This window comes from Aedes aegypti, chromosome 1, assembly GCF_002204515.2.
Source record: "Aedes aegypti strain LVP_AGWG chromosome 1, AaegL5.0 Primary Assembly, whole genome shotgun sequence".
Classification (NCBI taxonomy): domain Eukaryota; kingdom Metazoa; phylum Arthropoda; class Insecta; order Diptera; family Culicidae; genus Aedes; species Aedes aegypti.
The window spans coordinates 203844518-203862043 of record NC_035107.1 but is presented as its reverse complement, the minus strand read 5'-3'; the positions used below and the strand labels follow the sequence as shown (position 1 = coordinate 203862043).

The following is a 17526-nucleotide window of genomic DNA, read 5'->3' as shown; positions in this document are numbered from 1 at the left end:
ACCTCTTTTAAAATCTGTCAAGAAATATACCAGGAATAACCCATGGATACTGGGAAAATTTATATTTTTCTGAGTTACATTTCAAATAATAAGCTCTTATTTGCATCTTTCAGAAACCAAAACATTCCGCATCAAAATTTGTTCAACAATCAATATAAACACATGCCTAGAGGTCTACGAACTTCCGGTTGGGAAACCCTGCTCAATTTAAATCAGTGGCCACATGGCGACCGTAACATCACTGTAAATCCAAATGTCAGTGTTATTTCATATGTATAAAATGACTTACCCACGTCAGAGCTGATATCATAGGATACATTCTGGTCGTTCGGATGCTCACCAAAGCCATCATCGTGATCGGTTTTGCCGTGATTATGTCTGGCACTGTTCACCTCGACGCGACCGTCCACCGTTAAATTGACCGACGCTTTGCAGGTCTTTTTGTTCATTTGACATGTCCACAGAATGGATCCATCTACCCGGTCACGTATCTTGCAGTAGCGATAGCCACGGTAGACGAGACTGTCCGTATTGCGACGGTTTTTGATGATCTTGAAGTCTGGTTGTTGACCGTTCGGTGGTCGCGGATAAGGACGATCAGTGGTACTGTTGAACCACACACTTTCGTTGCCTTGTTCATTGTCGGCATCGTTGTTAGCGCCGCCCATCCAGGTGACATCATCTCCACCAAGAACTGTCTGCAGCAGTGAGTGCATGTTGATGTCGGAATCATTAGCTCCTTCGTCTTGTTCGCTGATGTCGATCACGTCTGTCTGTGATGTGTCTTGCTCTTCTGCTTCCTGCTCATAATCGGTTGGTTTGACGTTTTCGCTTGGTTTGTGCGAGTGTTCTGCATTTTCTACCATTGCCAACGTATCGTTTGGAAATAGAATGACACCGGCTTTGCATCCTCTTTGAGATGCCGAGCAGCGCCAAAGCGAAGTTCCATCCACACGCTCGCACTTTTTCGTGTAACGATAACCTGCGTGGATCATGCTGATACCGTTTTTGCTGTTTTTGACGTAATACCATTGACTATTGCCAAACACCTCTGGATCTATTGGGTATGTAATTTCTTGTCCAGGTGTGTCAACTTCGTCATCGTCGTCCATCGTGTCCATGTCGTTGGGACGTTCGTGATTATGATCATACTCGGTCGCTTTAGTAATAGTTCCATCTGGGAACAAGTCGACCGCCGCTCGACAGGTCTTCTTATTCATTTTGCACAGCCACTTGATGGAACCGTCCTGTCTGACACGTACCTTACAGTACCGGTATCCATCGTGAACCAAGGCCTCAAAACCTTTACGATTCTTGACGATCCGATACCCGCCAGCCATTTGCTGTTCAGCTGTGAAATTCGGGCATTGTGGCGGCAGGGGTAGAAGGGACAATTTTGGTTGACTTCTGGACGGTGTAACCAGCGAATCGTCCAGAACCTCATCTTCCTCGTCGCTGTACTCGACCGTTACCGGAGCCTCCGTCTGTTCGTGCTGGTGCTCATGTTCGGTACCCATACGGTGGATGTAGGCTTCAGAGTTGAGCACCACTTTGACACGGCACATACCGCTTCGGTAGGAACAGCGCCAGATGATCGAGCCATCCACTCGAGACCACTCCTTGCTGAAACGGTGACCCTCGAAGACCAACGCATCGTTTCCTGAAACGAAACAGGGATAGTTCGATAAACACCGTTCAATACATTGCATTGCAAAAAGCAACAAATCGCAATACTGGATTCGAACATTTATAATTTTTCATTTTTGCTTCTTTAAATCGTAGAACTATAATTAAACAAAGCCTATCTATTGTAAAATCGGGTGAAATTGATCATTGTGCCAAAGGATTTCATTTTTTTTTTCAAATAGAGTGCCAAGGGTGGTATATAAAAAAGCGCTTCACTTTGCTACTTGTAGTTTGAGCACACAAGTAGTAAGAGTTTACTGAAAATTTTGAAATACTAAGTTGTCAGAATTTTGACATAATTTTCAGATTCGAGAGACCCAAACTTAACCCTCTAATACCCAAGTTTTTATTTTCGATCTAAATATCATTTTTCGTTATCTAAAATCGTTCTAAACACGTTTTGGGCAATGATTTATTTTTATTCACGAATTTGTGAATTTTGGTTTTTGATTTTTATAATTTTTATTTTTGAACATCCCTATCCTTTTTCATTTTTTTTTTTTTGAAGCCTCTTCTGGTTACTGATTTTTGGCAATAATAAAAATTTAAGTTTTCAGGATACTTTTAAAAATATGAAATTTTTAATTTTTTTCTGTGATAATTAACGGAAAAACAGGTTTAAAATTATTTTAATACCACCAAGCTCTTCTTCTGTAATAGGTTGGTCGTAGAAAAATATAAAAGGTTCGCATTTTATTATTACACGTTAAATGAACCCCAGGCATTTCTAGGTTATATAGGAATACAATTTTTCAAACAATTTTCAAAAATAGAAAAAAGTTTCAAAAGTCACAAAAAACTTGTCTTATATGCATGTTATGAGTCAAGGTTAAAGCCACAAATAAAAGCATTTTGATTTCTGAGCTACGAAAAAATACACAAAATTCCAAAGTGTACCCCGTCTAAAGGCGGGGTTGGGTATTAGAGGGTTAATAGAAAAGGAAATTTTTAATTCTAAAGCCTTCTTTTTTATATGATGATTAATTTCACCCAGAATGTCATTTGCGATTTTTGATGTTATAATGCATTTTATGAAACGTTAAGCGGGCAGGATCCGTCATCGTAATCATCGAAACTTCAAAAGCAATTTTTCTGTTCAAAACTGAAAATTATTTGATGAAAATGTGTTCACTGTATTACGGGTGGAGCATAAAATACAGTGAACACATGTCAGTTTTCATGATTTTGAACGAAAAAAAATGCTTTCGAAAATTCTAAAATCAATGACGGATCCTGCCCCCTTAAATGTTATTTCATGAAAAAAATCGATTACATAAACTGATAGAGATCAATAAAGTACTGATCTTGTCGAAATTTTTTTAACAATATTCGAATAGCAGAGGATTGAATAACCAAAAGTTCAGATATGGTGATCATTTTGCCCCCGGATTGGGGTACACGGTTTTTAGAGTACACACTTAGATTAATCTACCGAGACTTGGCTTTTTAAAGCGCTCGGCAGTAATCTCGGTTTAATCGTTTTAACTCATTTAATCGGTTTGTATGAAAGGTTTTAGCTACTGAAATCCCAGCAAAAAATAAAAACAATCATTATTGAGGCACTGCACTTCCACAAGAAAACACTGTAAGTTTGGATATGGGAAAGCATTCGTTTTGGTAAACGATAAATATATAATTCGAAATGAATACGTGAGCATATACATACGTGAGCATGAACGATACTAATAGTGCGGTTACTACGCAAACCGGACACGATACTGATTTCGTTGCTCGCTCCACAGTAGCATACAACAGGTTCAACGTATCAAACTCTACTGACGCGTTTTTTTTTTGTTTTTCACCGGCACACTTCGTTTTTTCTTCCGCGCAACGCGAACCGGACACAATGGATCCGGATTCCGTCGCTTGTCCACAAAGGAACATAAAACAGATTCAACGGATCCAACACTACTGACGCGTTTGATTTTTTTTTTTCACCGGCAAACTTCGTTTTTTTTGCCGCACAGCGCAAACTGGACACAATGGATCCGGATTCCGTCGCTCGCCCACAAGGAGCATGCAACAAACTCCCCTTGCTTGACATTTTGATATCGTACAATAATACAGAATACAGCATCCGTTTCAAAGTGCATGCTCCGTATATGGTTAATTACGAGCCTGTGAAATTCTGCCAGGTACCACACAATTACTTCGTGACAGAAAAAGCACGTAATGTCCGACATTAAACACTAAAAATCATCAACAAAAATAACATGAGCGTACTTACAAAACATCTCGTACAATCTTACGTCCTCCCGCTTCACAGTTTCCAGCATTTGATCCATATTTTTTTTTTTTTTTTACTATATATTTACAACTTTTGCTCACGTAACACGACCGAACCGAAATGGAATCAAGATGGCGAATGGTTAAACAAAATGTTGATAATCTCGGTAAACCTAGATTAGAGTTAAACGAGATTTCAGTTTCAGGTGTTGCCGAAATTCAGTTACAATTATTTTTCAGCTGAGTTTTCAGCAAAATGTGAGAAAGCCGAGTAAGTTCAGCAATTTAAAATGCCTAGCTCGCGAATAATTTTTAAATGTGTACTTATAAACAATATCAGAACTGTGCTGAAACCATTTTTTTTGCTTTGAAAATCTCGTTGGTCAATATAGGCCACCAAAACCAGTTTCGGTCAGAGATTTAGCTTCGGTTGGTAAGTTGGCCAATCACATTAATTGCTTATAATAATGGCGAAATTTGAAGTATTCTGGCAAAATTAGGTGTATGGGAGTCAAAATTATAAGAAAAAATAATTATGTTTCTTAATTTTTTAATCGACTGTATTCTATTGATCACAAAATGTTTCATGCTGCTTGGCTATGTAGAACGGTGTATAAACTACTATGGCTAAGATTGTCGTACGACCAAACCGATGCTTATACCTTTCAGAGATTCTAATGAAATAGCGGTAGAATTATGAGCTTCCTCTACGATTTTCAACAGCATGTTGAATTCCGACAATGGATATAGGGTTCTTAGTATTTCTGTGCTATACTCGTTATTTCGGTAGGTATCCTGGTAGTATCCCTGGAACTCCTTGAAAAAAAAAAATTCTCACAGTAGTGGTTGAATTGAGGAAAGATTTTTTGGAAAGCTGGAAGAAATCTCTAGGAATACCGATAAAAACTCTTATGAGTCCAGCAAGATGGCTGAGTTTCTTATTAAACTCATATACCTATTTCATTCGTTAGAAATCAATGGGGAATCCTACTGAAACATCGAGGGGCTACCCCGTTTGGCATAAAGTCATTTGGCATAAAGCCATTTGGCATAATGGTCATTTGGCATAATGGACGTTTGGCATAAAAGAAAAGGAATTATAAATTTAAATAGTGCTACTTATAAGATGATCTGGTGGTCAAAAGAAGGGAAAATCGTCGATGAAAATGTTAGTAGTCATAACGCCAACGTAGGAAAGAAGGCAAAATTGTCAAAGAAAATGTTAGTAGTTACAATGCAAACCACTAGGGTAACGATCGTATTTTGGACCTCCTAGGGAAGTGATTTTAGTTTTTTGTCCCAATTAATTAATTGCACAGCGTAACCAAGTCAAAGAACATGTCAGAATGTAGAGAAAAACTACCTCTACGAGATAAAAATGTCCCGACGGTCATGTAGGACCCAAAAAACGTCGAAAATAATTCAATTGTGAAGCACTGTTTTGCATTATTTTGGACACACCAATGCATTTTGGACCCCCGGCATTTTTTATCGCTTGACGACAAAGTCCATGACACTGATGGTATAATATGCTTGCCCATAGTCTAATCAATCGATTGACAATGGAAAACCGGATAAATTCTACGCTTTTAGTCTAGAAATATGAAAAAAGTTTTTGTTTACATTTGAAAAATTTCTGACGGCTTCAATTTCTGTGTGTAACGTGTTGTAACGGTTGCATGGATGAACCGATAAAATTGAATTAATTTCAGATAATATAAACGCATTTTCTTTGTAAAAACGGTTGATGCAAGTGCGGAATAGTCCTTTCTTTCCAAATGGCATGAGAATTGAGTTGGTCTTCCGATTTAAACTGATAAATTTGCAGGAAAATGGCCCAGGGGGTCCAAAATATATTGGTTACCCTAGTTTAACAACGTAATGAGAAAGAACAGCCTATGACCAAAAGAAGGGAAAATCATAAATGAGAATGTTAGCAATGGTAACGCCAAAAACATAGCAACTCAGTTTTCAATGATTATGCCAAATGTCCATTATGCCAAACGACCGTTATGCCAAATTATTTTATGCCAAACGGCTTTATGCCAAATGACTTTATACCAAATGGCGTTCCCCCCCCCCCAAAAGATTTGTACTAGAATTAAAGATTCCCTCTGAAATCCCAACGGAACTGGAAATCAACGGGATCTCAAAAGTTTTTACAAGAATTCAAAAGATTCGGACCAGAACTTGCAGGAATCCCACTGAAATATCATAGATTCTTACAGAAATACCGTCTTAAAGATACCTAAATAATAACAAAACCAGATCAAATACCGAATTTCTAATATTCCCTCAAGAATCTCAGAATTATTATAACAAATCCAGAATGAAAAACTACCGTAAAAAATCGATAATTCGATCATCAAAAAAATCCAGAATACCTATCCAGAATTATTTCAGGGATTCTGAATTTCAAAGGAAATAAGAGAATCTGAGTTGTCAGAATTCTCATGTAAAATTCAGAATTACTTTATAAATGGCTGAATTCTATCCGACATCCGAGGATTCCTAAGAAACAACACAATTATCATATTGCCAGAATTGACGAAGAAATTCCAAATTCCTTCGATAATCTTACCGGAATCACAAAATTATTTTCAAAATATCAGGATTTCTACAGAAATCTCGAAATACCTTTCAAAATATTCAAGCTGACATCGTTTTCTCGTGATTTTTACTAAAATTTTAATTATATTCTTTTCAACAATCTCAAAGCATGAAGCAAACTAACAGTAGTCTTATAGTTAATGCTACCTTTATTCATACTGGAGAAGACAATCATAAACTTTTAGTTCGTAACATGGATTTACATTTTGTAATTTTGAGCATATGGCTAAAATATGCATATGACTTCAATATAATACAGTTTAAAATAGAAGAATCTAAAGCTATAATAGTAAGCCAAGGAATGTTCAAACATCATGTTGGTAGATATAAGAAGAGTTTTCAAGCTCTTCGCGGGCCGCACAAAATGAAGCGGCGGACCGTAGGGTGCAGAACTACTTGGGCATTCCCAACATTCAATTTTGGCATAGGGGTTTTTCTCGGCCGAATTGGATGACATTTTGCAATTAGAAGCACTTTAATAATATGATGATCTAGAACTATCAAAAACCTTCCCTCCTGAGATGAATCAACAGTGACGACTCTTTTACCTTGAGCATTCGTGGTTTAGGCGTTTAGCATAGTGTTCTAGAAGCTTAATTGTACAATATTCCCATAAATGTTAAAAAAGTATCTAGAATTGATAATAAATCTTCGAGCTGTTCAGTAGAATACCTATAAGTAGATGGAAAAACCGAATTTAGTACTATACCATTTAATTCCACTAGAGTTTGTATCCTTATTCGCGTATTTCGACCTCAACTGTAAGGCCGTCTTCAGTGTCGTGTTAGTCGACACTGAAGACGGCCTTACAGTTAACGTCGATATACGCGTATCTGTCAAAGGATACAAACTCTAGTGGAATTAAATGGTATAGTACTAAACTCGGTTTTTTCATCTTTGTTTTCGAAACAAAATATCATCACTTCTACGGGTGATCAATTACACCACGAAATGAACACATGTGAAAAAAGCTCGCTTTTCCTACACAACGTCAGCGAGGTGCTTCTGGCGGTGGCCAACCGCTCGCAACTGGAAGTTTCAAGATTATTTTCAGTGCAAGAAATGTAGTGTACATCAACCTGTAAAGTTATTCATCGTACTTATTTCCCTGCATTTAGTTTCTTGAAACTGATAACATTATGAAAACCAGGCATCTATCTCAATGACAAATGATCAATTTCACCCGAAATTACGGTACATTAAGCTACTAACTCCACCTACCTCTTTGGTTCTTTGTAATGCGGAACATTCGACTTCCCAAGCCCTGTTCTTGCCTCTCCAGATAGCGCTTGTCCGTTTCGTGACGATGATCACCCGACGTTTCAATTCTGCCATCGACGTAGATTATTGCTACGGCTCGACATTTGTCGTAATTTCGACGGCAGCGCCATAGAACAGCACCATCGTACCGCTCCCGGTCTTTGCTATACTGATGGCCTTCGTAGATTAGGCATTCTCGTCCCTTTACGTTGGTCGTTATCTCATAGTCACCCGAAGGTTGCTGTTGTTTCCGCTCGTCGGACATCATAACTTCCACACTGGGCGTCAACAGCGCAGCCATATCTTCGCTGTAGTCCTGTTCTGTAGGGTCCTCGTCGTCTTCCACATCTTCTACTATTGTGAAAGGCTGCATCAGACTACTATCATCCATCGTGCTATCCATATCATATTCTGAATCATCTCCAACCACTTTTTCATGGTTGTGCGTTCCATGGTACCTTACTTTAGCTTCTGGATAAACATACAAACCAGCCGTGCACTTATTATTATTCGATCTACACTTCCAGTAGGTCGATCCATCCATTTTCACATACCGTTTGCAATACTTAAACCCAAGGTGAATTAGGGTCTCCCCCTTCTTTTTATTAGGTACAATTCGTAGGGTTTCCTCGCCTACACTGGTTAATTCCGAAAGATTGACGCTCGAATCGTCAAGCTCAGCATCGTCATCGTTGTAGTGTATTCCGAAGCTTTCGAGAAGAGCCGTGTTATCTGTCTGTAGCGAAGAAGACTCCTCTTCTACACCGCCCTCGAATGGAGCGTTTTCTGGATGACTGTGCTGGTTGTTGTTAGCAGGAGTTATGGTGTTGTCCAGATTTAGGTTTACGGCAGCTTGGCAGCCACCGAGTCGGCAACGCCAATGGACGGAGCCATCCCGGCGACTGAAATGTCGACAATATAGGAACCCTTTATACACCAACCGTTCTCGATTGGTGGGAGTCATTATTATACGGAAGTTTGACTTTTTACCACTACTGCTACTGGCATCAGTGATACCAACTGGCTTGTGAGATTCTGCATTCTGTTTGAGGTGAGCCGGTACAGTAACAGCTTCACCGTCGCTGTTGTAGTACACCTCATCGTCGTCCACTATGACTTCCCGTTTAACAATAATCTGTTTCAAATAATAAACAATAATTGATTGAACAGTTGAGTCAACTAAATGCACATGTGTAAAACTTACCTCTTGGTTCAGGTCGGGAGGACTACGATTTTTTGAGCCCATAGGTTGCAGTAGGCTATCTTCATCTTTGCCCACTGAAGCATGTTCCGGACCATCATGAAACTGGAATGAAGAATGAAAAGAATTGTTGAATTAAAACGTTAATTATGGCATATAGTCAGTTGTGGTATGCAATTCAGGGGCCTTACTCAGCATAGTTGCCGGCGGCTATAAAACAAAGCCATGCTGAAGGTGTGTGAATTATAATCCCGGTCGGCCCAGGGTCTTTTTGTAATGGTATCAGGTATCAGAAGGCCGGCTCCAAAGGCACGCTCCCCACCAGTTGGGAGATTTGCAAACAGCGCCCTAAAAAAGGCGCTGAAAAACGCTTGAGCGTAAAGAGAGCCTGTAGCTCATTGCCACAGCGGGTAATTAAGATTCAGGCTTCTGAATTCAGTTTCACTTAATAAGTGTTTACCAAGTAATTGGAATCGCATCGCGAGCTAGCTCATCAGCCAATTCATTTCCAACGATGGAAGAATAACCAGGAACCCATACAAGGTTTACAGAGTTGACTGAAGTCAGTCCCTCAATTTGAGTTCGACATGCGATAACAAGCTTGCACCTTGAGTTGGGCGAAGCAAGAGCTTTTATAGCAGCCTGACTATCTGAACAGTAGTATATTACTACCCATTACGTGCTGTTGAAGTGCTGATTGCACTCCACGCATAGGGGCAAATATTCCCGCGTGAAAAACGGTGCAGTTTCTACCAAGTGAGTAAAACTGATTCAGCCTTAACTCACGAGAATATACACCAACAACAGCTCTGCCTTCAAGAAGGGTGCCATCAATGTAACATACTATATTGTTTGATATACTTCTTTCCAAATTCCAGGCGTCCACTCTTCCCGTGAAGGGAATTGTGTGATAAATGTCCTGTAAGGAAAGTGACAAGTAATTGTGAAATCACTTGTAGCAAGGACAATTTTATCCCAAATCACCAAAAGTGGAAACAACGAAGTATGTGTAGATCTACGATTCACTGAATTTTTCTCCAGTAGATCCAGTACCCATAAACGGTAATAGCAAGAAAGTGCTTCTTGTTTAAGATATATGTGTAGTGGCGCAACGTCGAAAATGGCCTCAAGCGCTGCTGTGGGAGTTGTAGAGGACGCACCAGACATCGCCATCAAGCACATCCTTTGGAGATGGCCGAATTTTGATTGGATTGCTCTCACTTCGCCCTTTTGCCACCACACGAGACATCCATATGCCAATATTGGTCGAACAACTGTTGTGTAAATCCATTTGATATACTTGGGTTTGAGGCCCTAAGTTTAACCAAAGGTTCGCCGGCATTGACCGAAGGCCATGCAAGCTTTTTGACTCTGAAATCAATGTGAGGTGTCCAAGAAAGTTTGGAATCTAGAATAACTCCGACATACTCCACTTGATCAGTCACATTAATCTTAGTGCCAAAAAGACGTAAGGGTCGAATTCCATCGCGGTTTCGTCTTTCCGTAGAAAGAACAATAGATGTTTTATTCGGGTTAAAAGAAAGGCCATATTGGCGACACCAACTCTCGACTACCTGAAGCATCAGGTCGCACTTTGCATCAGGTCTAATAGGGTGCTTATGCACATACCAATTCAAGACTAACAATTGAAAAGGCCCCATCTCCAAAAAGTAAACAATGAGAAAAACGCAATCTTGGTTTGTCAAACAATAAATCAAATTTATATTATAAATTGAAGCATTGTATGTGATTTTATCGTCCAGAAAGTCGCTGAACAAATTGATTTATAGCAATGAATAATCATTACTATCCTTTTAGCCAAAAATCCTACTAAAAAAATGAATTGAATGTAATGAGGCTTTTATTTCACCAAAAGCTATGCAGCTCTTTTGATTTGTGCCCATAGACGCCGGCCGACGCTGATGAGGCCAGTAAGTTGACGCCTTTGTGTACTCTATCATGTGTTGAGGCCTTCTAGTTGTGGCTTATTTTTTCACCATCTTCAGATGTGGCCTTTTTTAAATCATTAAAAATTGATGATAGATACAGTGTTAAGCGGTAAAGTAAGATACACGGGAATGTCAGCAGCAAGAAAAGATTCGTGCGGTCAATTAAATATGTGATTTCTTCAATCATCGTCATCCATGAACATAATGTATGTTCTACGCGACTGTGTTGTCGAGAAATTTTATGGAAATATTAGTTCAATTAAATTGATATTTCAATTGAACGTTATTTTTCATGCAATTATAACCAAATCGTGTTTTTTGTTAGCAAGTCGTGAAGTACAGACAGGCTGACACAGGTATTATTAGGTAGTATGATACAACATACATCACTCCACAAAAACCCTACGGGAAACTTGATAATGTTCGCCGTTGAGACAATCGGCTGTAGTATAACTTGCATCTGCCCAGTGAATTTAAAACGTTTTTCGCGATCTAAATTGCAATTTTGATGCTTGTTTAATAGGCCTCAACTCGGTTCCAGTTGAATATAGAAATGAGGCCTTATTAGGAAAAGGCCGCATTTGCGATGAATATCCTAGTTAGTGGGAAATGAGATGGGGCCTTTTAGAAAAATGTTATTTTTTCAACTTTCATGCATATTTTTGAATGGCTAATTTATGTTTCAGTAAGAATATGTAGACTGTTTTACACTAAAATCAGCAGAAACCCGAAAGCTAGATAGTAGATGTTAAAATTGCAGCGCCTATGGCGCGCCGACCAAGAGTTGGCTGCAGAGGATTAGCCCTGGCGATGCTGGTCCCTTGTAACATTGTTTAAGTCGGCTAGGAGAAGCAGTTTGCCTAGGCTACTTCTGCTACACGTGTGCTATATGCACAGGCCCCTCCCCGAAGAAATACCGTAAGGTGGTTCCGGGAGATACGGGTCTGAGGCCAAGGGTAATGTCGATGCACTGTGCACCACTTGAGCAATTCTAAAATCCCACCCTTATTTAGCCTCAGGCTAGAGACTGAAGAAAAGCAGCCGATTATCTCGGAGAAACACAAAATTACCTGCACCATTGCTCCGGGTAGCACAGTAAGGGCACAATACTGCAGAGGGCGCCCTGGTACTCCATAGGCTCCGTTAGCGATTAGGTTTTATTTAGACCCCCCTAACCATTCATTCTAAGGCATGGTAAGCTTAAAGTCGCATGAATTAGGGGTCACCTGTAAGGTGGACTTTTACCACCGGAGCAAGCAGTCAATTGTGTTAATTCTTAGTCAGTTGAAACAACCGCTACCGACACTACGCGGCTATCTAGGCTGCTCGGGAAAAGGAGGTTAATATTGATGATTAACTCCTGACGTGCCCAAGCAGTGGGTACAGTGAGCACCTTCCGCAGAAATGGTGTGGAATTGATTATTGACGTAACGTTCTTTAGTCCTTTCCTTATATGAACCATGAACTGGACCATGATGACGGTTATACTCAAAGCGGTTATCAAGCGATTCGCTATAGTATAATACCAGGCAGGCGGAGGGCAGTGCGATGTAACTCGACCCAAGTCCGAGGTTGGAAAACACGGAAATTCACTGCGACTGCGAAGTATTCACTGAAGCCTTGAGGCTTGAACGGAACACTTCAGACCTAAACGGTGAACAGCTAGTTGCTGTAATATCACGAACGTGTGAAGCTTCTATGTCGAAAAAAGCCCCTCCCAGAGAGAACAGGCTGCCGGTGAGCTGGTGGTGCGAATCAATTGCAAATCTTCGAGCGATCTGCTTTTGGGCTTGACGAAGATTGCGCATGCAAAGAAGAACAAAGAGAAGAACGTGATGCAGCTTTCAGATAAACAAAGTTATTTCTAAAAAGAAAATCAAGAGTCGGAAACGGGCAAGCTTTGATAATCTATGCCAGAGTGCCAACTATAGTCCATGGGTTGACGCCTACACAGTAGTAATGGCTGAGAGCAAAGCTGCCATCACCCCACAAGCACATGCACCGTATGCGGCATATGAAGCTGGCAGAAGTCGATGGTATCCCGAATGTAGCCCTGAAAACGGCAGTCAATGCGGATCCGAACATATGCAGAATCACGATGCAACGCTGCATAGATCAAGGAATCTTCCGGGGTGTATGGAAGCGTCAGAATTTGGTGGTACTACCAAAGGCGGGGAAACTACCAGGTGACCCGTCGGCGTACAGACCTATCTAGATACTAGACACGACAGGCAAGTTTTTGAAGAGGTTTTTCAGGAAAGGCAAATCTACTCTGGATGCTATCCAGTTGGTCGTTCAGAAATCCTGTGGTGGAAAACAATCGCAATCGGATAACTCCACTAAAAGTAGTGGACCCATCGGCTGATACCAAATGTGGCAGTTTGTGAGAAATAAACCATAGGAAAGTGAACTTCCACCTGACGCAGTTTCTGTCAGGATATGGTTGCTATAGGCAGTACCTGCATAAGTTCAAGCACTCAGAATCACTTATTATTATTTATTTAGTTAACATCTACACAGATAACACTGAATCAACAATTTCACGCCACAATACTCGGTTCGTGGCCGCATCTCTCCATCTTCGGTTCTGCCCCACGCTCGCCAAATCGATACGCACTTGATCCGCCCACCTAGCTCGCTGCGCTCCACGCCTTCTTGTACCAACCGGATCCGAAGCGAATACCATCTTTGCAGGGTTGCTGTCCGGCATTCTTGCAACATGCCCTGCCCATCGTATCCTTCCAGCTTTGGCCACCTTCTGGATACTGGGTTCGCCGTAGAGTTGGGCGAGCTCGTGGTTCATCCTTCGCCGCCACACACCGTTCTCCTGCACACCGCCGAAGATCGTCCTAAGCACCCGACGTTCGAAGACTCCAAGTGCTTGCAGGTCCTCGAGCATCGTCCACGTTTCATGCCCGTAGAGGACTACTGGCCTTATGAGCGTTTTGTACATGGTACATTTGGTGCGGGCGTGAATCTTTTTTGACCGCAGCTTCTTGTGGAGGCCATAATAGGCCCGACTTCCACTGATGATGCGCCTCCGTATTTCACGGCTAACGTTATTGTCAGCCGTCAGCAAGGATCCAAGGTAGACGAACTCGTCGACCACCTCGAACGTATCCCCGTCTATCGTAACACTGCTACCTAGGCGAGCCCTGTCGCGCTCGGCCCCACCAGCTAGCATGTACTTTGTCTTGGCCGCATTCACCACCAGTCCAACTTTTGCTGCCTCGCGTTTCAGGCGGGTGTACAGGTCTGCCACCTTTTCAAATGTTCGGCCGACGATGTCCATATCATCCGCAAAGCAAACAAATTGACTGGATCTCGTAAAAATCGTACCCCGGCTGTTAAGCCCGGCTCTCCGCATAACACCTTCTAGCGCAATATTGAACAACAGGCACGAAAGTCCATCACCTTGTCGTAGTCCCCGGTGGGATCCAAACGAACTGGAGTGTTCGCCTGAAACCTTCACACAATTTTGCACACCTTCCATCGTCGCTCTTATCAGTCTCGTGAGCTTCCCGGGAAAGCTGTTCTCGTCCATGATTTTCCATAGCTCTACGCGGCCGATACTGTCGTATGCCGCTTTGAAATCGATGAAAAGGTGATGCGTTGGGACCTGGTATTCACGACATTTTTGGAGGATTTGCCGTACAGTAAAGATCTGGTCCGTTGTCGATCGGCCGTCAACGAAGCCGGCTTGATAACTTCCCACGAACTCGTTTACTACAGGTGACAGACGACGGAAGATGATCTGGGATAATACTTTGTAGGCCGCATTTAGAATGGTGATCGCTCGAAAGTTCTCACAATCTAACTTGTCGCCTTTCTTGTAGATGGGGCAGATTACCCCTTCCTTCCACTCCTCCGGTAGCTGTTCTGTTTCCCAGATTGTGCCTATCAGCCGGTGCAGACAAATGGCCAGCCTTTCCGGACCCATCTTTATGAGTTCAGCTCCGATACCATCCTTACCAGCAGCTTTATTGTTCTTGAGCTGGTGAATGGCATCCTTAACCTCCCTCAAAGTGGGGGCTGGTTGGTTTCCATCTTCCGCAGTACTGACGAAGGCATTTCCTCCGTTGTCCCGTCCTTCATTGCCTGTGCTCTCAGCACCATTCAGGTGCTCGTCGAAGTGCTGCTTCCACCTTTCGATCACCTCACGCTCGTCCGTCAGAATGCTCCCATCCTTATCCCTGCACATCTCGGCTCGCGGCACGAAGCCGTTGCGGGATGCGTTGAGCTTCTGATAGAACCGACGCGTTTCCTGAGACCGGCACAGCTGTTCCAGCTCCTCGCACTCCGTCTCCTCCAGGCGGCGTTTTTTCTCCCGAAAGAGGCGGGTCTGCTGTTGCCGTTTCCGTTTATAGCGTTCCACGTTCTGCCGGGTCCCTTGCTGCAGCATGACCGCCGCGCTGCATTCTTCTCCTTCAAAACCTCCTGGCACTCCTCGTCGAACCAATCGTTCCGTCGACTCCGTCCCACGTACCCGACGTTGCTCTCAGCTGCATCGTTGATGGCTGCTTTTACTGTTCTCCAGCAGTCCTCAAGAGGGGCTTCGTCTAGCTCACCCTCTTCCGGTAATGCAGCCTCGAGTTGCTGCGCGTATGCCGCTGCGACATCCGGTTGCTTGAGCCGCTCTAGGTCATACCGGGGCGGCCGTCGGTACCGTACGTTGTTTACGACGGAGAGTTTTGGACGCAGTTTGACCATCACCAGATAGTGGTCAGAGTCGATGTTAGCGCCACGATAGGTCCTGACGTCGATAATGTCTGAGAAGTGCCGACCATCAATCAGAACGTGGTCGATTTGCGATTCTGTCTGCTGTGGTGATCTCCAGGTGTATCGGTACGGAAGGCTGTGCTGGAAGTAGGTGCTACGAATGGCCATATTCTTGGAGGCGGCAAAATCAATTAGTCGTAGGCCGTTTTCGTTCGTCAGCCGGTGGGCGCTGAACTTTCCAATCGTCGGTCTGAATTCCTCCTCCTGGCCAACCTGAGCGTTTAGATCTCCTATGATGATTTTGACGTCGTGGCTTGGGCAGCTGTCGTACTCGCGTTCGAGCTGCGCGTAAAAAGCGTCTTTATCATCATCAGTGCTTCCGGAGTGAGGGCTGTGCACGTTTATTATGCTGAAGTTGAAGAACCGGCCTTTGGTCCTCAACTTGCACATTCTCTCATTGATCGGCCACCACCCGATCACGCGCCTCTGCATATCACCCATCACTATAAAAGCTGTTCCCAGCTCATGTGTATTGCCGCAGCTCTGGTAGATGGTATGGTTACCTCTAAACGTTCGCACCATTGATCCTTTCCAACACACTTCCTGCAACGCTACGATGCCGAATCCACGGTCCTTCAGCACGTCGGCGAGTATGCGTGTGCTCCCGATGAAGTTGAGAGATTTACAGTTCCACGTACCGAGCTTCCAATCGATAGTCCCTTTACGTCGCTGTGGTCTTCGCCGATTGTCCCGGTTCGTATTCTCTCGTTGATTATTTGTTGCTTGATTTTTTTACGGCTGGCTTGCAGGGCCTGACACCAACCCCCTAGATTTCCGGAGGACCATTCCCCCTAAATGTTCGGAGGACCATAGTGCGCAGTTTAGCTTAGAGTCCTTCTCTGGCACTCGGACGATGATCAGCCGCCCCTGACATGGGGAACAGACGCTGTTGTAAGCCGCTCCTAACATGGAGTACAGACGCTCAAGGTTTGCAGAAGCAAAAGCAAAAGCAAACCCCCCCTTCCCTGTCAGCATACGACCAAAGTTCCCACCGGGGGTTGGTTACCCGATCTTCCCTAAGGTTACTCGTACCCCGGCCAGTACCGCGAGGAGGTAGGGATAGGAGTTGCTGGGCAAGAGGCTGAGGACCGCACAAAGGGGTCTATTTTATTCCTTCAGGTACGCGAGGTACCAATGGTACGCCATGCCCAGCCATTTACCAACTCAGAATCACTTGTGTGCCTCAATTGTGCTGGTGTGGAGAAAACAGCGGAGAATGTCGTGTTCGATTATTCGCGTTTCATAGTTGTGAAAGATTGCATGCTCGCTACATGCGGAGGGGACACGTCATCGGATGTTATAATCCAGAGAATGTATGTGTATGCCGAGTGCTGGAATACAGTAACTATGGCTGTCACTCATATTATGCTAGAATTGCAGCGCCTATGGCATACCGACCAAGGGTTGGCAGCAAAGAATTAGCCCTGCCGAGGCTGGTCCCTTATAACATTGTTTAAGTCGGTAAGGAGAAGCAATTTGCCGATGCTACTTCTGCTACATGTGTTAAGTGCTATATGCGCTGGCCGGAGGTCTGGTTTTAGTGAGTCGTCGGTGGTGCGGCATTTCCACACTCCCTAATTTTCCTTCTCAGGGGCCTGATTGCAGATTTCCCTGTTGTACAAAACAAAAAAAAAACACAACAACATAACATTTGGCAGCGTTGTATGTATGTATGTATGTATCATGAACTGTACACGACAGGCTGTGTTGGGCTAGTCACGTTGCATGACTGCCGGAAGATCATCAAGCAAAGGTAATATACAGCAGAGAACAAGAATGAGGCCGTCGACTGCGTGGTAGACTTCGTATAGTAGG

The 17526-nt window shown here is 42.9% G+C and overlaps 1 protein-coding gene across 1 annotated transcript in view; it reads right to left on the bottom strand.

Moving 5' to 3' along the window:
* Positions 1-17526, bottom strand: part of LOC5578982 — a 72927-nt gene that overhangs the window by 26589 nt on the left and 28812 nt on the right. Inside the window, exons 3-5 of the mRNA XM_021857295.1 lie at positions 8987-9088; positions 7744-8917; positions 290-1660 (exon numbers count right to left, since the gene is read on the bottom strand). Of these exons, the coding sequence (XP_021712987.1) occupies positions 290-1660; positions 7744-8917; positions 8987-9088 (2647 nt within the window). The remainder of the gene's footprint in view (positions 1-289; positions 1661-7743; positions 8918-8986; positions 9089-17526) is intronic.